The following is a 26,380-nucleotide window of genomic DNA, read 5'->3' as shown; positions in this document are numbered from 1 at the left end:
CAGGATGGCAAGATGCAGTAGATGGTATAGAGTACAGTATATACATATGAGATGAGTTGTGATTTTGCCATTGTAATTGTTTGTTAGATACATTTTAGACTACAAATGCTATGATCGTATGCTATCCATTTGTTTGTCTTTTTGTATGTTCTTTGTATGCCATTTTTTAAAATATTTGAGTTAACCAATGATATTAGGCCATACTTGGCCATGATTACAAACACCTGTGTGTCTCTTGACACTATATAAATGACTCATCTCGCAGTGTTTGATGATACCCTGATGAAGACAGCTTCGCTGTCGAAACGTTGGTTATTAAATTTTTGCATCTGAGCTCTTAGAGTGTGCGGCTTTCCTTTATTTTCTAGTGTTCTACTCCGCTAGCCAGCACCTCGCCTTTAAAGGTGTGCGTTTCTTTTTTCTAGATTATGAAAATATATAAGCAGCATTGTTTAAGGTGGCTAGTGATACATTACATCAGGATGGCAAGATGCAGTAGATGGTATAGAGTACAGTATATACATATGAGATGAGTAATGTAGGTTATGAAAACATTATATAAAGTGGCATTGTTTAAAGTGGCTAGTGATACATCTAATTACATCAAGATGGCAAGATGCAGTAGATGGTATGGCGTACAGTATATACATATGAGATGAATAATGTAGGTTATGTAAACATTATCTAATATAAATAATATAAAGTGGCGAGTGATAAATTGATTACATCAATTTTCCCATTATTAAAGTGGCTTGAGTTGAGTCAGTATGTTGGCAGCAGCCACTCAATGTTAGTGATGGCTGTTTAACAGTCTGATGGCCTTGAGATAGAAGCTGTTTTTCAGACTCTCGGTTCCAGCTTTGATGCACCTGTACTGACCTCGCCTTCTGGATGATAGCGGGGTGAACAGGCAGTGGCTCAGGTGGTTGTTGTCCTTGATGATCTTTTTGGCCTTCCTGTGACATCGGGTGGTGTAGGTGTCCTGGAGGGCAGGTAGTTTGCCCCCGGTGATGCGTTGAGGAGACCTCACTACCCTCTGGAGAGCCTTCCGGTTGTGGGAGGAGCAGTTGCCGTACCAGGCGGTGATACAGCCCGACAGGATGCTCTCGATTGTGCATCTGTAAAGGTTTGTGAGTGTTTTTGGTGACAAGCCAAATTTCTTCAGCCTCCTGAGGTTGAAGAGGCGGTGCTGCGCCTTCTTCACCACGCTGTCTGTGTGGGTGGACCATTTCAGTTTGTCCATGATGTGTACGCCGAGGAACTTAAAACTTTCCACCCTCTCCACTACTGTCCCGTCTATGTGGATAGGGGGCTGCTCTCTCTGCTGTTTCCTGAAGTCCACGATCATCTCTTTTGTTTTGTTGACATTTAGTGCGAGGTTATTTTCCTGACACCACTGTCGTGTCTTTGGCTATGCCGGATTAAGTGATATGACATGCTATCCTATAAAATCCTTTCTCTGTAATTAATATCACCTGATTAGCTAATCATGTAAATGTAATTAACTAGAAAGTCGGGACACCACAGAAGAGTGTTTATAGAGCCGTTATCTTCCGAATAAACTCTTAAAAACGTAGTATTATTTTACATCGATAGCAGTCAACATTAATCGTCACCTTATTTTCAGTCTCATAATGAAAGTTGTAAATTCTTGGTTAACTTCACGAACCCTGGCTAACAAGTTGAATCAGCAATACAAAATTGGGTTTAATTATTTATTTACTAAATACCTAACTAATCACACAGAATTACATATACACAGAATACAAATTATGTCATACAGAAAACGCCCCTGGTGGACGGAGCTGACATGGCGGCTTGTTACACAAAGAAAGGGGTTGGGCTTGAATGAAAGAGCGGGAAGACTGAGGAACAAAGAAACAGCTATGCTATCGTAAATACAGTATCTTATGCATTCTAAATTACCGCCCATTTGGAAAAGGAAAATGCAATAAATATTTACTCTGAGCTGCGCTTCGGTAGGTTGGTCGTAGATGCTGGCCGGGTTGGCCAACAGGGATCTTCCTGTCCTCGGAAGAATGTCTCTTTTGGTAAATTGGATACGTTGTGGTATCTTCATCGTGTGTTAGACTGGATCCGTCGTCCGTCCTTTCCTAGCCCACGTCTACAGCGGCCGCTGCTAACTCAACGGCTAGGAAGTATCACTTCTGTAGTGAATAAGTTCAAAGTTCATACCATTCACAACCAAAGCTCACGCCGAGGTTGGCTTAGTTCTGTACTTGACATGTGTGTCCTTTTAACGCAGAGGCTGCAGACCTCACGTAGTGGAACTCTGGTTACATTGTGTCATTGTCTTATATAGTGGCGAGGGGAGAAGGGTGTGTTTCATCGTTTATAACCCCTGTCTCTCCACAGGGGCGGGCCACTGATTAAGCAGGGCACTTTCCTTATGAAAACCCAATTCTCTCATTTGGAAGGTAAAATTACATTTAATCTCCTAACAAACAATCTCAATATCAAACATTTAAATTGCTTAACAATTCCATGTGACTCTGATAACTAGAGGGTGTAGACTTTCCCAGGTACAGTTTATGTCGTCCTGTCATCAGTCATAATGTCTCAGATGACAACCGAACTGACATCCATACTCATTAAGTTCCAACGCATATTTCCAACTGGTTCTATTACCGAAATATGGTTCCTTTCCCCCCACTTGTTTGATGTTCCCAGACTCTCTATATTTAACAAAGGCTATTCAAAAGTCCTTCAGTAGGGTCAGAGAGAGAGGGGAAGGGAGAAAGGTATTTATGGGGGGGTCATAAACCTTACCCACAGGCCAACGTCATGACACCACACACCTCCTCCCTGTAGGGTAGGCCGTCTCGTCGTTGTTGGTAATTTAGCCTACCACTGTAGTGTCATCTGCATACTTGATGATTGAGTTGGAGGCGTGCATGGCCACACAGTTGTGGGTGAACAGGGAGTACAGAAGAGGGCTGAGAACACACCCTTGTGGGGACCCAGTGTTGAGGATCAGCAGGGTGGAGATGTTGTTACCTACCCTCACCACCTGGGGGCGGCCCGTCAGGAAGTCCAGGACCCAGTTGCACAGGGCAGGGTCGAGACCCAGGGTCTCAAGCTTAATGACGAGTTTGGAGGGTACTATGGTGTTAAATGATGAGCTGTAATCGATGAATAGCATTCTTACATAGGTATTCCTCTTGTCCAGATGGGTTAGGGCAGTGGGCCAATTGTGCGCCGCCCTAATGGGACTCCCAATCACGGCCGGTTGTGATACAGCCTGGAATCGAACAAGGGTCTGTAGTGACACCTCTAGCACTGAGATGCAGTGCCTTTAGACCGCTGCACCACTCGGGAGCCCCTACATTTCTAAGGCTACATATATTAATATGGGCTTTTTTCAGCCGTTTCCTGGGTAGCTTCTCAGAGAGACATAATATCAAAAAGAGCAAAGAAAGCAAGTCATTCAGCAGTCCATTCATTAGTTGGTGTGTGTAAGTGTGTGTGTGCTGTGGGGTTGAGGCTACGAACCCATAGACTTGGCTCTCTCATCCCTTCCAGGCTTTCGGGAGGGTGGACAACGAGCCTGTCATAGCGGATGTACATGTACATGTCCGCTACAAGACCATGGTGCTTGCCTATGGAGCTGTGAAGGGAACGGCACCTCCGTACCTTCAGGCTCTGATCAGGCCCTACACCCAAACAAGGGCACTGCGTTCATCCACCTCTGGCCTGCTCGCCTCCCTACTTCTGAGGAAGCACAGTTCCCGCTCAGCCCAGTCAAAACTGTTCGCTGCTCTGGCACCCCAATGGTGGAACAAGCAGCGGAGTCAATCACCACCTTCCGGAGACACCTGAAACCCCACCTCTTTAAGGAATACCTGGGATAGGATAAAGTAATCCTTCTAACCCCCCCCCCCCCCCTTAAAAGATTTAGATGCACTATTGTAAAGTGGTTGTTCCACTGGATATTATAAGGTGAATGCACCAATTTGTAAGTCGCTGGATAAGAGCGTCTGCTAAATGACTTAAATGTAAATGTAAGCAATGTATATAATAATATAGAAAAGAGCAAACAGTGGATTTAACAAGTGACATCAATAAGAGATCATAGCTTTCACCTGGCAGTCTATGTCATGGAAAGAGCAGGTGTTCTTAATGTTTTGTACACTCAGTGTATGGACACATCTGAAATCAGGCTACCTGATGGGTCTTTTGTTAATGCAGAAAATCACCAATCAAAGTAAACGTTCTACCACAGTGACCATGTTAATTTTGGTGAACCCCATTTGATTTTGAGTTCGGACATATAAAGTTGGTATGTGAAAACTATGTGTGAGATGCATACTTTCAGTTGTTAGGAACGCTCACTCCCGCATGAAGACGTTCACATGCTTCCCAGCCGAAACAGTTCGGAAGAGTTCATTGCATATATTATGATGACATTTTGTTAGTTTTGGACTTCGGTAAGGCGTTTTTTTGGTTCTTCAGGCACAAAAAAAATGTTTTAGAAGCAAGTCGATACCCGAAGTCGATGTAAAATTGCGCGACTAAGATCTCCTCGGCAAAAAAACGTCTAAATTAATGAATTAATTTGGACTGTTTTGAGGAAGTGTATACTGGCTACCGCGTCTCAAAATGGACAAACAGTACTATTGTCGCTGGCGTTGCAGACGACTATATCGGTCCCCGAATGCAGTACTATTAAAGGCCCAGTGCACTATATCGGTCCCCTAATGCAGGACTATTAAAGGCCCAGTGCACTATTTTTGTGATAAAAAAGTATTGTTATTATTATTATTATTATTATATATTTATTTTTTAGGGTACGCTGCAGCACCCCCAGCACCTCTACTTCCCACATCCATTCATGAGCAGATCAAATACACTGCTGGAACGCTGATTAAGCTGTTTGCATATCCACCATTCATGAGCAGATCAAATACACTGCTGGAACGCTGATTAAGCTGTTTGCATGTCTTAATGTCTCTCTTTTCTGTACAGCACTTTGGTATATCAGCTGATGTAAGAAGGGCTATATAAATACATTTGATTTGATTTTGGTTTAATAATTCGAAAGATTGCACAGAAAAACCAATTTCACAATCACTATAGGTCAACTGCTACAGTGACATTTCTATGCATGTGTTTTTCTGACTCTATAGTAAACCAGAGTCCTCACATATAGTAATAGCTCTGATAATAGCTCTCTGTTTACCACAGAGGAATGCTGGATGATCCTATTGTCATTTCTTGTATGTCAGACATTCTCTCCCCATATCCATGGCCTCCAGACATTTAACCACTCTGGAAGTTCAATATAAACGGTTTCTTTATTACTGACTACATAGCTCTCTGTTTACCACAGAGGAATGCTGGATGATCCTATTGTCATTTCTTGTATGTCAGACATTCTCTCTCCATATCCATGGCCTCCAGACATTTAACCTCTCTGGAAGTTCAATACAGTATGTATTCAATTACTGCATACATAGTGAAGCACTCAGTAAGCTTTCAACTGAGTGCTTCAGCTTCAAACTGAACAGTTTCTCATAGTAACTCGCAAAGACAAACGTATTACACATCCAGCACAGAATATTTCTGTCAACCAAACTGATCGTTATGTTTTTCATGATGTGTTTAACAGACACAACCCTCAAAATACTCTGTTATCACAGCTCTAGTGTAGTGATATAAGTTCAGGCTTGTGTTCTGTGGATGTCCCTCTCCACAATTATATCACATTCACAGCCCTGTTATTTCACATTGAAAAAGAGTTACCATGGGGACATGATGTCACTCACCCCAGGAGTTAAACACAACCTTGCATTGGTAGAGAACTCCAAAAGTGGTCGATGGAAAACATGTTAATCAGATCAATATACTGTAGATATGCCTGCCTGTCTGCCTGTCTCTCTCTCCCTCTCCCTCTCTATCATTTCAATTTCAATTTAATTTGAATTTAAGGGGCTGTGGTATGGGAAACATATGTTTGCATTGCCAAAGCAAGTGAAATAAATAATAAACAAAAGTGAAATAAACAAGAAAAAAATGTACAGGAAACATTACACTCACAAATTTCCAAAAGAATAAAGACATTTCGAATGTCATATTATGTCTAGTATTGTAACAGTGTGCAAATAGTTAAAGTACAAAAGGTTAAATAAATATGGGTTGTATTTACAATTGTCACACGCTGATCTGATTCATATGTCTTTGTGCTTGTCTCCACCCCCCTCCAGGTGTTGCCCATCTTCCCCATTATCCCCAGTGTATTTGTACCTGTGTTCTCTGTTTGTCTGTTGCCAGTTCATTTTGTTTCGTGAAACCTACCAGCGTTTGTGCCCCTGCGCCTGTCTGTTCTTGCGCCTGTTTTCTAGTCCTTCCCGGTTTTGACCGTTCTGCCTGCCCTGACCCTGAGACTGACTGCCCCTGTACTAGAAATAAACTGTTGTTTCTTCGACACTCTGCATCTGGGTCTTACCTGAAACCTGATAACAATGGTGTTTGTTCTTCACTGCTTGCCTTTTTCTTGTGGCAACAGGTCACAAATCTTTCTGCTGTGATTGCACACTGTGGTATTTCACCCAGTAGATATGGGAGTTTATCAAAATTGGATTTGTTTTCAAATTCTTTGTGGATCTGTGTAATCTGAGGGAAATATGTGTCTCTAATATGGCCATACATTTGGCAGGTTAGGAAGTGCAGCTCAGTTTCCACCTCATTTTGTGGGCAGTGTGCACATAGCCTGTCTTCTCCTGAGAGCCAGGTCTGCCTACGGCGCCCTTTCTCAATAGCAAGGCTATGCTCACTGAGTCTGTATGTAGTCAAAGCTTTCCTTCATTTTGGGTCTGTCACAGTGGTCAGGTATTCTGCCACTGTGTACTCTCTGTTTAGGGCCAAATAGCATGCTAGTTTGCTCAGTTTTTTTGTTAATTCTTTCCAATGTGTCAAGTAATTATCTTTTTGTTTTCTCATGATTTGGTTGGGTCTAATTGTGGACCAGCTTGCTTAAGGGACTCTTCTCCAGGTTATTCTTTCTGTAGGTGATGGCTTTGTTATGGAAGGTTTGTGAATCGCTTCCTTTTAGGTGGTTGTAGAATTTAACGTCTCTTTTCTGGATTTTGATATATAGTGGGTATCGGCCTAATTCTGCTCTGCATGCATTATTTGGTGTTTTATGTTGTACACGGAGGATATTTTTGCAGAATTCTGCATGCAGTCTCTCTCTCTCTCTCTAGTTACACTATCACTCATCCACTGCTTTTATAAATGCATAAAGGAGACCCACACACCGATTTGTGCCCTCAAAACTTTTTATTTTAACGTGAACAATTTCAACTATGGTTTTTCACCCAGCAGCAGAGATATACAGTATAGACATTATACAGAGACAGTATCATGAGCACAGTTCCACTGACTGCACACTGGAAGAAGACAAAAAGAAGACACGGCAGGATGTGTTGGGTTTTCTCTCAGTCTATCTCATGTCCAAGGTGTAGGCTAGGTAGGGTCACAGTAAGCAGACACCCACACACACATGTGCTTTACAGGCCAACGGAAATGGTTCAGATCCCATGGGGAGGGGCCAGGGAATTCACCAGGAAGTTCACAATTTCATGTAAATAAAATTTGCACAAAGCACCGCCATGTCCATGGTGTATAGGGACGTGTTAACAGGCTCCCACTCACTCCATGCATGCATGCACGCAAACACACACACACACACATGCTTTAAGGGTCAACAGAAGGGTTTGTTTCCAGGTCACGTACAGGTCAAACCCCAGGAGGGAGGTAGGGTAGTTCGCTTGGACTGTTACTGTTGAATTATTGGTTTGTTCTTTTCTGCCTCTGCTGAGAGAAAACGAACACGGACGCTTTTGTTGGAGGAACTTAGTACAATGAGGTAATAGGATGGGATTTAGAAATAACAATAGAAAGAAATGACTGGACAACCCTAGTCCTGGGAGATACACATTATAAATGACTGGACAACCCTAGCCCTTGGAGGTACACATTATAAATGACTGGACAACCCTAGCCCTGGGAGATACACATTATAAATGACTGGACAACCCTAGCCCTGGGAGATACACATTATAAATGACTGGACAACCCTAGCCCTGGGAGATACACATTATAAATGACTGGACAACCCTAGCCCTGGGAGATACACATTATAAATGACTGGACAACCCTAGCCCTGGGAGATACACATTATAAATGACTGGACAACCCTAGTCCTGGGAGATACACATTATAAATGACTGGACAACCCTAGCCCTTGGAGGTACACATTATAAATGACTGGACAACCCTAGCCCTTGGAGGTACACATTATAAATGACTGGACAATCCTTGCCCTTGGAGGTACACATTATAAATGACTGGACAACCCTAGCCCTTGGAGGTACACATTATAAATGACTGGACAACCCTAGCCCTGGGAGATACACATTATAAATGACTGGACAACCCTAGCCCTGGGAGATACACATTATAAATGGCTGGACAACCCTAGCCCTGAGAGATACACATTATAAATGACTGGACAACCCTAGCCCTGGGAGATACACATTATAAATGACTGGACAACCCTATCCCTGGGAGATACACATTATAAATGACTGGACAACCCTAGCCCTGGGAGATACACATTATAAATGACTGGACAACCCTAGCCCTGGGAGATACACATTACAAATGACTGGAAAACCCTAGCCCTGGGAGATACACATTATAAATGACTGGACAACTCTAGCCCTGGGAGATACACATTATAAATGACTGGACAACCCTAGCCCTGGGAGATACACATTATAAATGACTGGACAACCCTAGCCCTGGGAGATGGGTGGGGAAAACACCAGGAGATACATATTATAAACCTCACAGAGAGACACCAGATGCTAAAAGACTGAACTGAACACTGAGGGATGCAACACCAATACTGAGCACAGCGGTGTATCCATTTCCACTGACACCACTCGAATGAAACACTGTTGTAGGAAAACATAAACGTTGGGCGTTTTCCCCATACTTGCTTTATTCATGTAAAAATGACAAAACAGCAATAGCTCGAGGTGAAAGAAAGAGAAATACTGAGGTAAAAAGTTGCTACAGTAAAGTCTATAGTGAGAAAAATAGTCTTGGTCAGTGAGAACCAGGTTAAGGAGGCCATGCTGTGGTGGTTCCCCACGGAGGGTGAGGGTTCTAGGGGCAGATGGGGTTGGATGACAGAGCCTGGGCCCTGGATGTGGCCCCCAGGGTACCATAGACACCGCTCTCATCCTGCCAGGTGTTCCTGCCCCCGCGACGGTAGTCGGCGGTGTCTGTGAACTGGGACTGGGGCTTCCTGTACTCAGGAATGCTGTCTGCTGGTAGGCCCTTCATGGTCCTCTGGAGGGGGAGACACAATGTGTGGATGTAGATGCTGCTTTTTCACAGGATCGAGGCTTTAAGCCAGGCACCGGTGTAAAACCCTGGGGTTAGGCCAGGCACCTGTGTAAAACCCTGGGGTTAGGCCAGGCACCGGTGTAAAACCCTGGGGTTAGGCAAGGCACCGGTGTAAAACCCTGGGGTTAGGCCAGGCACCAGTGTAAAACCCTGGGGTTAGGCCAGGCACCGGTGTAAAACCTTGGGGTTAGGCCAGGCACCAGTGTAAAACCTTGGGGTTAGGCCAGGCACCAGTGTAAAACCCTGGGGTTAGGCCAGGCACCGGTGTAAAACCCTGGGGTTAGGCCAGGCACCAGTGTAAAATCCTGGGGTGTAAATGTGACAAGGTTTGAGTCTATCACTAGTTCTTTGCTCAAGACAAAGAGTTGTGGAAATGTTGTACTTTGATCGCAAACTAGCTTAATAATGTGGGCCTCAACATGGTTCTATGGAGTGACATTTATCGAAGCTTAAAACATCTACTTTGAAAAAGTTTCAGATTTGGTCCCATTTCAAAGTATTGCCAAGATTCTGGAACAGCAGTATAGTCTTCTAAGAACAGGTAGCCAACCTCAGCAACAGGTGGACTTTGCTCACCGAAATCAGCATACACGTCCTCAAACATATTCATCTAAAAAAAAAGTTCACAAAAGTTTACATAATAAGGGAATCAGAAATCCACACAACAATCTCTCCACATGGGGAACCTATTGCACTATAATCCATACTTTGTTTTATTTCCTGTTAAAAATGAGAAGTAAAAAAAAAATTATGGAATGAAAAGTTTAATATGAAACGTATGCAGCTCCCTGCAGGGTAAGGCCGGAGATCAGAATCCTAGAGACTAGTCCTCCTGTAGAGCATTAGACATTATATTACACATCTGGGAACAGTTAAACTGAGAGAAAAAATAAAACCACACATTAAATACATAACACTAGAAACCTGCCACTGCTGAGAGAGCAGCCTATCACAAGTGCTTCTGGAACAGCCAAATGATGACACATGACATAGCAGAAACACTCAAATGTAAGCACTAATGTTATGGCTAATAAAATTCTATACATGACGGTACATGGAAATGTATATTTCATCACATGGTTGATGTGTGTCAGATGAGAGGAAACAGTATGTATAGAAGGAGAAGAAGCAAGGAATAGTAATTGAATAATAAAGCAGAAGACTATGAAATGGTGATATCCGTTTGAAAAGGTGTTTTGAGGTTTGAATGGGGTGTCCACTGATTATGTTTGACACTCAAACTCACCGCCTCTTTGCTGGAGTCCCATGGGGGCAGGTAATCCACTGCATATGTGGAGTCCAACTTCCTGGAATTGGAGACAGACACTTTAAAACAGGTTTGACAGTGTAGAGTGAAAAGAGTCATTACATCATACAGTACGAGCACACCATCCACCGCTTCCGAGCATATTACTCGGCAATGTCCAGTCTCTATACAACAAGGTGGATGAAATTAGGGCACGAGTTGCCTTCCAGAGAGTCATCAGAGATTGTAACATTCTCTGTTTCACGGAAACATGGCTCACTCAAGATATGTTGTCAGAGTTGGTACAGCCACCGGGTTTCTTCATGCATCGCGCCGACAGAAACAAACATCTCTCTGGTAAGAAGAAGGGCGGGGGTGTATGCCTCATGATTAACGACTCATGGTGTAATCACAATAACATACAGGAACTCAAGTCCTTTTGTTCACCTGACCTAGAATTTCTTACAAACAAATGCCGACCGCATTATCTTCCAAGAGAATTCTCTTCGATTATAGTCACAGCCGTGTATATCCCCCCCAAGCAGATACCTCGATGGCCCTGAAAGAACTTCATTAGACTCTATGTAAACTGAAAACCACATATCCTGAGGCTGCATTTATTGTAGCTGGGGATTTTAAGAAAGCTAATTTGAGAACAAGGTTACCTAAATTCTACCAGCACATTGATCGTTGTACCCGCTCGGGCAAAACATTGGACCACTGCTACTCTAACTTCCGCAATGCATACAAGGCCCTCCCCTGCCCTCCCTTTGGCAAATCTGACCATGACTCCATCTTGTTGCTCCCATCCTATAGGCAGAAACTAAAACAGGTCGCGCCCGTGCTTAGGTCTATCCAACGCTGGTCTGACCAATCAGATTCCACGCTTCAAGATTGCTTCGATCACGTGGACTGGGATATGTTCCGGGTAGCCTCAGACAATAGCATCGATGTATACGCTGACTCAGTGAGTAAGTTTACTAGGAAGTGCATTGGAGATGTACCTACTGTAACTATTAAAACCTTACCTAACCAGAAACTGTGGATTGATGGCAGCATTCGCACAAAACTGAAAGCACGAGCCACCGCATTTAATCATGGCAATGCAACTGGAAACATGACCAAATACAAACAGTCTAGCTATTCCCTCCGCAATGCAATCAAACAAGCAAAGCTTCTGTATAGAGACAAAGCAGAGTCTACAGGGTCTACAGACAATCACGGATTACAAAAAGAAAACCAGCACCCGTCACGGACATCGACGTCTCGCTCCCAGACAAATGAAACAACTTCTTTGCACGCTTTTAGGACAATACAGTGCCACGGACATGGCCCGCTACCAAAGACTGTGGGCTCTCCTTCTCCATGGCCAACGTGAGTAAAACATTTAAACGTGTTAACCCTCGCAAGGCTGCCGGCTCAGACGGCATCCCTAGCTGCGTCCTCAGAGCATGCGCAGACCAGCTGGCTGGTGTGTTTACAGACATATTCAATCAATCCCTATCCCAGTCTGCTGTCCCCACATGCTTCAAGATGGCCACCATTGTTCCTGTTCCCAAGAAAACTAAGGTAACAGAACTAAATTACTATCGCCCCGTAGTACTCACTTCTGTCATCATGAAGTGCTTTGAGAGACTAGTCAAGGATCATATCACCTCTACCCTACCTGATACCCTATGCCCACCCCAATTTGCTTACCGCCCCAATAGGTCCACAGACGATGCAATCGTCATCACACTGCACACTGCCCTATCCCATCTGGACAAGAGGAATACCTACAGTTGAAGTCGGAAGTTTACATACACCTTAGCCAAATACATTTAACTCAGTTTTTCACAATTCCTGACATTTAATCCTAGTAGAAATTCCCTGTCTTAGGTCACCACTTTATTTTAAGAATATTAAATGTCAGAATAATAGTGGAGAGAATGATTTATTTCAGCTTACATTTTTCTCATCACATTCCCCGTGGGTCAGAAGTTTACATACACTCAATTAGTATTTGGTAGCATTGCCTTTAAATTGTTTAACTTGGGTGAATTTTGGCCCATTCCTCCTGACAGAGCTGGTGTAACTGAGTCAGGTTTGTAGGCCTACTTCCTTTCCTACGCTACACGGTTATGATGGTGTTCTTCGGCTTGCAAGCCTCCCCCTTTTTCCTCCAAACATAACGATGGTAATTATGGCCAAACAGTTCTATTTTTGTTTCATCAAACCAGAGGACATTTGTCTAAAACGTACGATCTTTGTCCCCATGTGCAGTTGCAAACCATAGTCTGGCTTTTTTATGGCGGTTTTGGAGCAGTGGCTTCTTCCTTGCTGAGTGGCCTTTCAGGTTATGTCGATATAGGACTCGTTTTACTGTGGATATAGATACTTTCCTCCAACATCTTCACAAGGTCCTTTGCTGTTGTTCTGGGATGGATTTGCACTTTTGCACCAAAGTACGTTCATCTCTAGGAGACAGAACGCGTCTCCTTCCTGAGCGGTATGACGACTGCATGATCCCATGGTGTTTATACTTGTGTACTATTGTTTGTACAGATGAACGTGGTACCTTCAGGCGTTTGGAAATTGCTCCCAAGGATGAACCAGACTTGTGGAGGTTTTTTTCTGAGGTCTTGGCTGATTTCTTTAGATTTTGCCACGATGTCAAGCAATGAGGCACTGAGTTTGAAGGTAGGCCTTGAAATACATCCACAGGTACACCTCCAATTGACTCAAATGATGTCAATTAGCCTATTAGAAGCTTCTAAAGCCATGACATAATTTTCTGGAATTTTCCAAGCTGTTTAAAGGCACAGTCAACTTAGTGTATGTAAACTTCTGACCCACTGGAATTGTGACACAGTGAATTATAAGTGAAATAATCTGTCTGTAAACAGTTGTTGGAAAAATGTCTTGTGTCATGCACAAAGTAGATGTCCTAACCGACTTGCCAAAACTATAGTTTGTTAACAAGAAATTTGTGGAGTGGTTGAAAAATGAGTTTTAATGACTCCAACCTAAGTGTATGTAAACATCCGACTTCAACTGTATGTAAGAATGCTGTCTGTTCATTGACTACAGCTCAGCAGTCAACACCATAGTACCCTCCAAACTCATCATTAAGCTTGAGACCCTGGGTCTCGACCCCGCCCTGTGCAACTGGGTCCTGGACTTTCTGACGGGCCGCCCCCAGGTGGCGAAGGTAGGAAACAACATCTCCACCCCGCTGATCCTCAACACTGGGGTCCCACATGGGTGTGTTCTCAGCCCTCTCCTGTACTTCCTGTTCACCCATGACCTCGGGGCAATGCACGCCTCCAACTCAATCATCAAGTTTGCAGACGACACTACAGTGGTAGGCTTGATTACCAACAACAACGAGACAGCATACAGGGAGGAGGTGAGGGCCCTCGGAGTGTGGTGACAGGAAAATAACCTCTCACTCAACGTCAACAAAACAAAGGAGATGATCATGGACTTCAGGAAACAGCAGAGGGAGCACTCCGCTATCCACATCGACGGGACAGTAGCGGAGAAGGTGGAAAGTTTTAAGTTCCTCGGGGTACACATCACGGACAAACTGAAACGGTCCACCCACACAGACAGCGTGGTGAAGAAGGCACAACAGCACCTCTTCAACCTCAGGAGGCTGAAGAAATTTGGCTTGTCACCTAAAACCCTCACAAACTTCTAAAGCCCTCAACCGTAAGGGTAGTGCGGTCTGCACAAGGCATCACTGGGGGCAAACTACCTGCCCTCCAGGACACCTACAGCACCCAATGTCACAGGAAGGCCAAAAAGATCATCAAGGACACCCACACCAATGCGCGAGCCACTGCCTGAGCCACTACCTGTTCACCCCGCTGTCATCCAGAAGGCTAGGTCAGTACAGGTGCATCAAAGCTGGGACCGAGAGACTGAAAAACAGCTTCTATCTCAAGGCCATCAGACTGTTAAACAGCCATCACTAACATAGAGAGGCTGCTGCCAACATAGACTAAAATCACTGGCAACTTTAATAAATTGATTTAATAATGGTATCATTAGTCACTTTAAATAATGCCACTTTAATAATGTTTACATATCCTACATTACTCATCTCATATGTATATTTTATACCATCTATTGCATCCTGCCTATGCTGCACGGCCATCGCGCATCCATATATTTATATGTACATATTCTTATTCCATCCCCTTACATTATGTGTGTATAAGGTAGTCGTTGTGAATTTGTTAGATCACTTGTTAGATATTACTGCACTGTCGGAACTAGAAGCACAAGTATTTTGCTACACTCGCATTAACATCTGCTAACCATGTGTATGTGACCAATAACATTTAATTTGATTGATATGATTTGATTTACATCATATTATGAGGTTGGTGGCACCTTAATTGGGGAGGACGGGCTCATGGCTGGAACGGATGAGTGGAACAGTATCAAATACATCAAACACATGGTTTGATGCCATTTCATTTGCTCCGTTCCAGCTATTGTTATGAGCTGTCCTCCCCTCAGCAGCCTCCACCAGTCTAAGGGTACCCTGACAGGAACCTGAAAGAATCTACTGCTGAATAACTCTCTTTGGGCAGACCCCCAGAGGCAAACTCCCAGGCTCTAGTCAACATGGTGTTTATGCTCACATCTGTTACATGTGTTGCATGATTAGGGCCTGCCTGTTACTAATGTATCTTCTCTCCTTCACTTTGTTGTTCTACTATAAAGTCTATTCTGATTTGAAATGAACTTTAAATCAAGTTTGATTTGATAAACTCTGAGTGTATTATTGTTTTATTTCTGCTTGCATTTTGTATTTAAATTGATGTGTGTATTTGCTGTCATTTATGCAATTCAGGGCTCATCTGTAAAAGAGACATTGGTCTCAGTATGACTCCCTAATAAAATAAAGGTAAAATGAAATTGCCACTATGCCCAGACTGTGTGTGAATGGGAGATTTTATAGCCTACACCAAAAAATACAGACAGATGTTCATGAAAGGTCTCTTGGCATTACTCAAATGTTGTTAAGTGAATGTTGTGTTAAGTGTTGCCAAGCCTTCTAAAGCGGGAGTGGTGTGTGTGTGAGTGACTGGTGTGTGAGACACACTACAAATGTTGTTGTGAGCTGTAGCCTTAGCCTCCCACACAGTAAGGATCGACGACGACATCAGGAATACATCACTGTTTCCACAGGCGCTCTCCATGTCTTATGCAATTGTGTTTGGAAGTAATGTTAACTACAGGCCTATTTGACCACTTTAAGCTGGAAACAAAGGGGTTCCATTGGAGCAAAAGTCAAGTGTTTTCTCCTGCCCTCTCAACAAAGGATGTTCAAAACCTCTCCAACTTTGCTTACAGCACTGTTTTCTCAGTTGTTATCATATTTGAATCTTGTCAATATCAACATTTGAGATTGTTTTGTTGTTGTGTAAAATAAAGTGATTATTCAACAGAGAATGCGGCCTCAACGACCAAACAGTCATATCGCCCTCTTTTGGCAGACAGCAGTAGCGACACCATTTAGAGTCAACAGTTCACACAGCGTGAGTTCACACAGCGTGAGTTCACCGTTCTCACTGTCCTCTAGTACAAGAGAAAACTGGTTACTGAGTGTGCGTAGAAGTAAGAAGAACAGAGAACAGCCTCTTACATTTTGTCATGCGCGGGGCGATGATGTGGCAGGATGCTATTGGTCACACCAGTCACATGTCCTGCTGTGTCTCTGCAGTAAAACAACACTGGATCAACACAATGTGTCCACCTAAATGTCATTTGTAAATCTCTGCACATAGCATACATAGCATCTCAACATTCTACTGCAACATCATGAATATACTGTATGTGTCTAGCACAGGAGACTGGTGGCACCTTAATTTGGGAGGACGGGCTCGTGGTGATGGCTCGAGTGGAAAAGGTGGAATGGTTTCAAATACCATTCCATTCGCTCCGTTCCAGCCATTATTATGAGCCATCCTCCCGTTAGCAGCCTCCACTGGTGTATAGCCTGTAACTGCATACATGTATATTAAGTTTGTGTGTTCAGTGTTATGTGTCTTGTACGTACCAATCCTTTACCACACATGAAGTTCCCTCTCAGGAAACAAACGTTATTTGAAATGAATAAAGAGTCTGTGAGCGTAAAAACAAGGTGCCGCCTTGCTATGAGTTTCCCCATGAAGGAGAAGAACGTGCTCCTAATGGTCAGTGAGAATGAGTTCCTAATGGTCAGTGAGAATGTGCTCCTAATGATCAGTGAGAATGTGCTCCTGAATGGTCAGTGAGAATGTGTTCCTGAATGGTCAGTGAGAATGAGTTCCTAATGGTCAGTGAGAATGTGCTCCTAATGGTCAGTGAGAATGTGTTCCTGAATGGTCAGTGAGAATGTGCTCCTAATGGTCAGTGAGAATGTGCTCCTAATGGTCAGTGAGAATGTGCTCCTAATGGTCAGTGAGAATGTGTTCCTGAATGGTCAGTGAGAATGTGCTCCTAATGGTCAGTGAGAATGTGTTCCTGAATGGTCAGCAAGAGTGTGTTCCTAATGGTCAGTGAGAATGTGCTCCTGAATGGTCAGTGAGAATGTGCTCCTAATGGTCAGTGAGAATGTGCTCCTGAATGGTCAGTGAGAATGTGCTCCTGAATGGTCAGTGAGAATGACAAAGTAGATTTAGCTTTTAGTGCTTGTGTTTTTTGTGCTCCTATAGCCAGCTACTGTACCTGATGGCACCATGCTACAGTCCTCCTATAGCCAGCTACTGTACCTGATGGCACCATGCTACAGTCCTCCTATAGCCAGCTACTGTACCTGATGGCACCGTGCTACAGTCCTCCTATAGCCAGCTACTGTACCTGATGGCACCGTGCTACAGTCCTCCTATAGCCAGCTACTGTACCTGATGGCACTATGCTACAGTCCTCCTATAGCCAGCTACTGTACCTGATGGCACTGTGCTACAGTCCTCCTATAGCCAGCTACTGTACCTGATGGCACCATGCTACAGCCCTCCTATAGCCAGCTACTGTACCTGATGGCACCATGCTACAGTCCTCCTATAGCCAGCTACTGTACCTGATGGCACCATGCTACAGCCCTCCTATAGCCAGCTACTGTACCTGATGGCACCATGCTACAGTCCTCCTATAGCCAGCTACTGTACCTGATGGCACCATGCTACAGTCCTCCTATAATCAGCTACTGTACCTGATGGCACCATGCTACAGTCCTCCTATAGCCAGCTACTGTACCTGATGGCACCATGCTACAGTCCTCCTATAGCCATCTACTGTACCTGATGGCACTATGCTACAGTCCTCCTATAGCCAGCTACTGTACCTGATGGCACCATGCTACAGTCCTCCTATAATCAGCTACTGTACCTGATGGCACTATGCTACAGTCCTCCTATAGCCAGCTACTGTACCTGATGGCACTATGCTACAGTCCTCCTATAGCCAGCTACTGTACCTGATGGCACCATGCTACAGTCCTCCTATAGCCAGCTACTGTACCTGATGGCACCATGCTACAGTCCTCCTATAGCCAGCTACTGTACCTGATGGCACCATGCTACAGTCCTCCTATAGCCAGCTACTGTACCTGATGGCACCGGGCTACAGTCCTCCTATAGCCAGCTACTGTACCTGATGGCACCATGCTACAGTCCTCCTATAGCCAGCTACTGTACCTGATGGCACTATGCTACAGTCCTCCTATAGCCAGCTACTGTACCTGATGGCACCATGCTACAGTCCTCCTATAGCCAGCTACTGTACCTGATGGCACAATGTTACAGTCCTCCTATAGCCAGCTACTGTACCTGATGGCACCATGCTACAGTCCTCCTATAGCCAGCTACTGTACCTGATGGCACTATGCTACAGTCCTCCTATAGCCAGCTACTGTACCTGATGGCACCATGCTACAGTCCTCCTATAGCCAGCTACTGTACCTGATGGCACTATGCTACAGTCCTCCTATAGCCAGCTACTGTACCTGATGGCACAATGTTACAGTCCTCCTATAGCCAGCTACTGTACCTGATGGCACTATGCTACAGTCCTCCTATAGCCAGCTACTGTACCTGATGGCACTATGCTACAGTCCTCCTATAGCCAGCTACTGTACCTGATGGCACCATGCTACAGTCCTCCTATAGCCAGCTACTGTACCTGATGGCACTATGCTACAGTCCTCCTATAGCCAGCTACTGTACCTGATGGCACTATGCTACAGTCCTCCTATAGCCAGCTACTGTACCTGATGGCACCATGCTACAGTTCTACAGTTACAGCCTACCTGACTGTACGTTTGTCAAAGTCTGCAGACTGGAAGTGGTCAGCCTCTACCATAGACTTGAGAATCTTCTTGGGCTCATAATCTCTCTTCAGTAGATACTGTGACATTTGGGTTTCTGTGCTTGTGCTCCAATCCTGGAGGTTAAACAGAATAGAATAGCATAGAATAGAACTCTTAGAATATATTGTTTTTTCCCCAAAGGGAACTTCGGTAAGGAGTAGATTATGTTACAGCAGCAGCAACAACAACAAAATATATATATATATATTTTAAAGGCCAACTGATACATGAACAATCAATATCAAATAAAAAGCCTTGATATATAATCTCCTATTGTTTCACAAAGAAGAGGTATTGGTCACAGCATCCATGTAGGTTCCAAAGTGTTTGTAGGTAGATTTGCTGAGTTTCTTCTTTCCATCTGGACACAGAGTGAAGTCATAGTCTTTGGGTTCGGCCTCTCTGTTTTTATGCCTAGATGGAAATAATATGTACATCATTCATGTGATCTGCAGATAGCTGTGATGTTGAGAGATATTTTAGAATGAATAGTTGGCTAGTCTACTTACCAATTGGAAATAAGAGTTGGTCTGCTGTAATACATCTTGGTATCAGACATGGTGACTGAATTTGAAGACTGAACCGTTATTCACCAATAAAACTTCCACTGAACTGAATGAAGCCTTTTGCACTCAGGATTCTCAGCTAGCAAAATTAAGTGGCTTCCAAATTCCGTTCCAATTACTGTGACGTCATAGAACGGGACCGTCAAAGCAAAGATTAGAACGTGAGTAACATTCCATAGCAGTAAAATATTCGATCGACGTAAGAGTGTAGCATAGTCACGCAAGTTGCTACAACGTTACCATGGTGAAACCTGTTTTACACATGCGCACTTTGGCCAGCCAAGTGTGTTCATTTTCAATGACCCGGATGAAATTGAGATAATCCGTTGACGTCATCAGTGTACAAAAAAAATGGCAGAGTCGGAGAACGAGGTGGAGGTTTTGGTCCAGAGAGTTGTAAAAGATATCAACAACGCCTTCAAGAGAAACCCCAATATGTACGTATATCCACTTTATCGATGATAAGCTAGCTACACTATAACATCAAATGAATCATTGCGTGGTGTGCTAGCAAGCTATATCATTACATTAGCTAGCTAGCTAACGTTATTCATCACTGATTTTTGGTCAGCTAACGTTAACTAGCTAGCATGATAAAAGGCTAGCCAGGGCAGTATAGGCTTGCAAAAATAGCAAGGTAGATAGCTAGTGTCTTTGCTTACATTGAGCCACAAATCGCTGAGGAAATATATTTGACTTTGCTGCTGAATTTGTTTGCCACTTACCTAGTTAGCTATCTACAGTAGCTATTCATTAGCCAAATAATGTTAGCTAGGCGATTGGCCATAGCTATCTAGCTTGATTAGCAGAAACGGTTAACATAGCCTTGTTGTTATTCCTATTACTGGAATGGCATGCACAAATCATGTGATCAGAAAGCGCCTTTCACCACATACAAGTAACTTTACCAGTCAGCCAAATAATGTTGGAAGAGTCACACCTTCCTCGGCTTGCGACTTGCAATGTCATAGCAGGGTAACTATGTCAGGGCTTCCCAAACTCAGTTTTGTCAATACTTGGGAACAGATTTACAGAATCTAAATCACTTGGAGCTGATTTCGTGGTGTTTTAAGTCTTATGTTTAACAATTTTTTTTTTTTGGGGGGGGGGGGACAAAAAGAAATACTAACATATCATTTTTTATTTTCTTTGCTCAGAAAACTTGGGGGACAATAAAATCACCTGCTGGCCACCAGTTGGGGAACCCAGATGTAGAGTGTAGAATGCAGAATAGAACTGGAATGTAACTAGCTTCTGTGTAGAAGCGTCCTTGACTGAGTGTTCTAAATTAGAACTGGCCTACATTCTCATTTAAGAACAGGGTGTGAATGCTTTTACTTTGATGCTGAACATTCCAGATCTTTTCTTTCATTTGTGTTTCCTTGCGTTTTGACAGCCAGCTCAGAGCTCATTACAACAAGCCTATACACATATTTAAAAGAAAGAGAGAGAATGCTGCAGAGCTGTACGCGGCACAACGGAATGTGGAGAAAGAACTTTTCATTTGATGGACAGTTCAGTTAGTTTATCCAGACCCTGGCTGTGACGCTACTCAATTCAATTCAAGGGGCTTTATTTGAATGGGAAACATATGTTAACATTGCCAAAGCTAGTAATATAGATAATGAACAGTAAACATTACACAAAAGTTCCAAAAGAATGAATACATTTCAGATGTCATATTATATCTATATACAGTGTTGTAGTGATGTGCAAATAATTAAAGTACAAAAAGGAAAATGAATAAATATGGGTTGTATTTACAATAAGCTCCCGAGTGGCACAGTGGTTTAAGGCACTGCATCTGTGCTAGAGGCGTCACTACAGACCCGTGTTCGATTCCAGGCTGTATCACAGCTGGCCGTGATTGGGAGTCCCATAGGGCGGCGCACAATTGACCCAGCGTCGTCCAGTTAGGGTTTGGCTGGGGTAGACTGTCATTGTAAATAAATAAAAAATCTTAACTGACTTGACTAGTTAAATATAAATAAACAATGGTGTTTGTTCTTCACTGGTTGCCCTTTTGTGGCAAGGGGTCACAAATCTTGCTACTGTAATTGCACACTGTGATATTTCACCAAATAGATATGGGAGTTTTATCAAAATTGGGTTTGTTTTTTAATTCTTTGTGTGTCTGTGTAATCTGAGGGAAATATGTGTCTCTAATATGGTTATGCATTTGGCAGGAGGTTAGGAAGTGCAGCTCAGTTTCCACTTCATTTTGTGGGCAGTGTTGCACATAGCCTGTCTTCTCTTGAGAGCCAGGTCTGCCATTCTCCAAGAGTGTCTCAGGGAGAGTTGGGATATGTAATAAAACAAATTTCAATTCTTATTAATACACACTGATGCATGAAATAGGACAAATATCAAGTACCATAGCACCTACCAAATAATTGTTATTATTATCAAAAGTAGAAAATTGTCAGACCGTGCCTGAACTTCTCTGATTGATAACCTACATTTCTAATTTATATGGTAAGGTTAAGAGGCAAAAAAACCAACATCTAAGCTTGATTTGTACTGTTAGTGAGTATAATGTTGCATAGGCTTCTCCAACCCTCTGGTGTTATTGGAAGTGACCTGGGCTGTGCTCAGCTGTACTGAGTGCAGTGCTTTGAGAATGTCTGTGTTTGATACCACTCACCTGACTCATGCTGATGCATAGCTAGACTACACACACACACACACACACACACACACACACACCCCCTCAAAAGTTAAAATCCCACCCTTCTGTCTGTGTCCCTCTCTGCCTGTGCCAGAGCTGGGCTGTGTTCAGCATAACATTGTGGAACATTCAGATATAGTTGTGTAGAACATTCCTCTCTAGCATATAGAATTAGAAATCACTTCAGTTCTTTTTGTGACATTTTGCATACTGTACATGACCCTAATGCAAAAGGGACTCTGTGTGTGTGTGTGCCGCAGTTTGAGGCAAACCAGTTTTGCTGTGCGCTCATGGCGTAGACTCTCTGGAGATGCATGTGTGCAAACTAGGTTGCGCTCTACAAGGCTTGTCCCCCGTCCAGACCAGTGTTATGTTGGGCATCTAAAAGCTCCTTCAACTAGATACCCATTTGGGCTAGTTACAACCCTACACCAGACAGTCAATAAAGCCCTCATTAGACTGGGCTGGATGTTGTTGCTCCTTATAAACTGTGTGTGTGTGTGTCTAACTTAACGTTGTAGCCGTAAAACGACGCCTGAGCAGAGTCCCCACATCTAGTTTTTCAGGGGAAACGGAAGTTAAGTTGAAATACTGTATCCCTGAAAACATCTGTTTTCTGGCTATCCCACTGAGAGTGGAGTGTTGTGTCCTTGTAGTGTTAGAGCAGTTAGCATGCAGGTTTTCACTCACCTTTCTCCCTCCCTCCCTCAGTGATGAGATAGGTCTGATCCCGTGTCCAGAGGTCAGGTATAACCGCAGCCCCATCGTGCTGGTAGAGAACAAGCTGGGGGTGGAGAGCTGGTGTGTCAAATACCTGCTACCCTACGTCCACAACAAGCTACTGCTCTACAGGCAGCGCAAACAGTGGCTGGACAGGGAAGGTAAGAACTTTATTGTCCAGTTTCCTTACTGTCCTCAGAAATGTATTTTCTTTTTTTTGTCCAACACCCCGAGATACACACACATTTCCCCCAAGGGGTTGGAAGCACAGATCAGCCATGATGCAGCTCTACCCTCTGGGACAGTTTTTCAGTGATTTTTTTAACAATTATTTACCCTGTTTTCTCCCCAATTTCGTGGTATCCAATTGGTAGTTACAGTCTGGACTCGAACCAGGATCTCTAGTGGCATAGCTAGCACTGCGATGCAGTGCCTTAGACCACTGTGCCACTCAGGAGGCCCTCTGGAATAGTTTGAGGTTAAGTTCCTTGCTCAAGGGCACAACGGTTGGAGATGGCATCAACACCTTTTCATACCTGCTGCTTTTAGGACAGGGAAAGTAACCTTTTGTACAGCTGCTGGCTTGGCGACACCTCACTGTAGATTGCAAGGGTTACTGTACTCTGAAGTCATGAGCTGTGTTCGAATACCCATACTAACATACTGTATACCACATACTTAATGAGTATATACTACATACTATTAGTTTATTTTAGTATACTGTAAACAAACAGTTGAGAGTACTAGCGCTTTGCTGGTCTACCGGAAGTTGATGCTGTTGCTATGCAACCTCTTGCTAGCTTGTTAGCATAATAAATTACTAGCTAGACATTTTACGACTTCGGGTGTGTTCTTAAATTCAATATGGAGTGCCAGAGTGCACTCTGGGCGTTCGTCAATTCAGAGTGTTGTCAGATTGTCCATTTTGTAAATTCATAGTGTTTCGCTTCAGGGTGCAAACTGGACGCTCTACCTCACAACTCGAACGTTCTGACCTCACAACGGCACCCAAGCTAACTGGCTAACTTACTAGCTACTTCCAGACAAATAAGAGAACAACTCACTCTGACCATTTTACTCGCCCTAGCAGAGCTGGTTAGGGTGTTTTCATGTTATCCAGAACGTTAGTGACTGTAACTGATGCTGGCAACAATTTAATTACACTTTTGTGCCGATGTTTACTGACACAGGCCATATTCAACGGGTGTTGAGCCTTCGTAAAAGCATCAGTTATTCTGCGCTCTGTTACACTTAACCTTTATTTAACTAGGCAAGTCAGATAGCCAGAGCGAATTTACGAAAGCACCCGAATGTCCATTGAGAACGCCCAACGACTATACCACTTAACTAGGAATAACAGGACTAATCAAGTCAATCAACGTTGGGTAGTTAGCCTATAGTTAATATATTGGCAAGTTTGATGTGTTAGTAGCCAACTAACGTTAGGTAGCTAGCTAACATACCGGTACATACTGCTGTAATGCTTTGTGGTTCGTAAGGATAGCGTAGCTAACAAATTGTCAGCCAACATAACGTGTAAGGTAACTTATTTGAAAAGTAATGACTTTATTACATTGCGCAACATTTTCTTAACATTTGTCATAATTAGTTAAAGCAATGAATTTGTAGGCGCTCTCGTCGGACTTCGGCTGCATATTTAACACAATTTTCTTCAAATCTGAAAATGATGAGAAGCCACGCCCATTTCCCGAAGAATTGCATTATGGGCCCTAAAAGCACGGAAATAGTGTCCACTGCTTGTATACTTCGTATTTTGGCGAATGTAGTACGACATCCGGGAACTTTTGGCATACCATTACTATGACCAATAAGCAATACTATATACTCAATTTACCTCACAAATAGTACGGTTAGTATGAGTATTCGAACACAGCTCTGGCCTATACCTAAACCATATTGGTTTCTAGAGACAGGATGAATTCAGTCTACGTCGTATAAATTAGCTTTTGGGGATGTGGCAAAATCCTTTCGTTACCATTTTGGACGGACAGAATTTCTTGTACCTAACAAAATGGGCATTATAAATGACTTTTACTTCAAATAATCAGTTGATATACTGACCTGTCTCTCCCTCTTCAAGCTCTGGTAGACATCACCTGCACTCTGCTGCTGCTCAACCCAGACTTCACCACTGCTTGGAATGTCAGGTAAGAACTCCGGCTCACACCATTCCAGCTGTGTTGTGTAAAAGACTATGATCTGTATATGTTGTGGCCACATTGAAGACACAATAATAATCCCTGTAAATAGACCCACTCCATCCTCTCAGGGGTGGGCAACATATGGCCCGCGGGAGGTTTGATATTTTTGTTTTGTTATGGAGGTGATTATTATTTGGGGCTAAAAAACACTCCAGGCCACTCTTCAACATGTAAAACTAGATATTAAGTATGTCAAAATGATAATGAACCTATACGTTTTGAAATAACTGCCAAGACGATGCCTAAGGGCCAGTACGCCCTTCCCCCTCTGAAGGGACAAAATATCTCTCTATGTTACAGTATCCAGACGACTGTTGTGACAGAATAATACTCTAGTATCCGTGTCTGGTTTGTATCTGAAACTTGTCCTCTGAGGATAACTCTGATGCTGTCTATATGGATGTATGATCTCTGTGGTAACTTGTCCTCTGAGGATAACTCTGATGCTGTCTATATGGATGTATGATCTCTGTGGTAACTTGTATCTGGACAGGGTGAACTCTGAATTACTGTAAAAAAATATATTTTATTATCCTTTCAGGAATTCTGTCTTATTTCACATTGGTCTCATACTCCACACAAGCCTTTAAATGCTGGAGCTATCATCATAAATGCTGGAGGTATATAGTCTGTTAGTTTGGGCCTGATTCAGAGTTAAGATAAATGTGTGCAACTCCGAGTTTTGCTTAAATCTGCTCAACTCAGAATATAATGTAAATCATTTAGCGTTCTAAAGTCTTAGTACTGTCCATTGTGTGTACAGTCAGGAACTTTTTTTATTTCACCTTTATTTAACCAGGTAGACCAGTTGAACAAGTTCTCATTTACAACTGCGATCTGGCCAAGATAAAGCAAAGCAGTGCGACACAAACAACAACACAGAGTTACACATGGAATAAACAAACATACAGTCAATAACACAATAGAAAAGTATATATACAGTGTGTGCAAATGAGGTAAGATAAGGAAGGTAAGGCAATAAATAGCCCATAGTGGCAAAATAATTACAATTTAGCAATTAAACACTGGAGTGATAGATGTGCAGAAGATGAATGTGCAAGTAGAGATACTGGGGTGCAAAGGAGCAAAAAAAGAAATAACAGTATGGGGATGAGGTAGCTGGATGGGATAATTACAGATGGGCTATGTACAGGTGCAGTGATCTGTGAACTGCTC

At 43.2% G+C, this 26,380-nt stretch overlaps 2 protein-coding genes across 3 annotated transcripts in view; one reads left to right on the top strand and one right to left on the bottom strand.

Moving 5' to 3' along the window:
- Positions 1–7,287: 7,287 nt before the first annotated feature.
- On the bottom strand, positions 7,288–20,496 carry LOC106570807 (cilia- and flagella-associated protein 95). 2 transcript variants are annotated; one of them, XM_045695334.2, is made up of 6 exons: positions 19,538–20,212; positions 19,331–19,442; positions 18,969–19,102; positions 16,326–16,397; positions 10,685–10,745; positions 7,288–9,381 (listed from the first exon to the last, which is right to left on the bottom strand). In XM_045695334.2, exons 1-6 carry the CDS (start codon positions 19,585–19,587, stop codon positions 9,196–9,198), a joined length of 615 nt encoding a protein of 204 aa, XP_045551290.2. In that variant the 5' UTR covers positions 19,588–20,212; the 3' UTR covers positions 7,288–9,195. The 2 variants fall into 2 exon arrangements, with proteins under 2 accessions (XP_045551290.2, XP_082817680.1); XM_082961554.1 differs by having other exon boundaries at positions 9,372–10,048; positions 19,538–20,496.
- ptar1 (protein prenyltransferase alpha subunit repeat containing 1) overlaps positions 19,934–26,380 on the top strand; it is a 26,374-nt gene continuing 19,927 nt past the window's right edge. The window contains exons 1-3 of the mRNA XM_014143364.3: positions 19,934–20,031; positions 22,974–23,143; positions 25,084–25,150. Of these exons, the coding sequence (XP_013998839.2) occupies positions 19,946–20,031; positions 22,974–23,143; positions 25,084–25,150 (323 nt within the window). The 5' untranslated portion in view covers positions 19,934–19,945. The remainder of the gene's footprint in view (positions 20,032–22,973; positions 23,144–25,083; positions 25,151–26,380) is intronic.

This window comes from Salmo salar, chromosome 15 (assembly GCF_965601325.2).
Source record: "Salmo salar chromosome 15, fSalSal1, whole genome shotgun sequence".
NCBI classification, from domain to species: Eukaryota; Metazoa; Chordata; class Actinopteri; order Salmoniformes; family Salmonidae; genus Salmo; species Salmo salar.
Note: the sequence above shows the minus strand (reverse complement) of the source record. Positions and strands in the feature narration are given on the sequence as shown.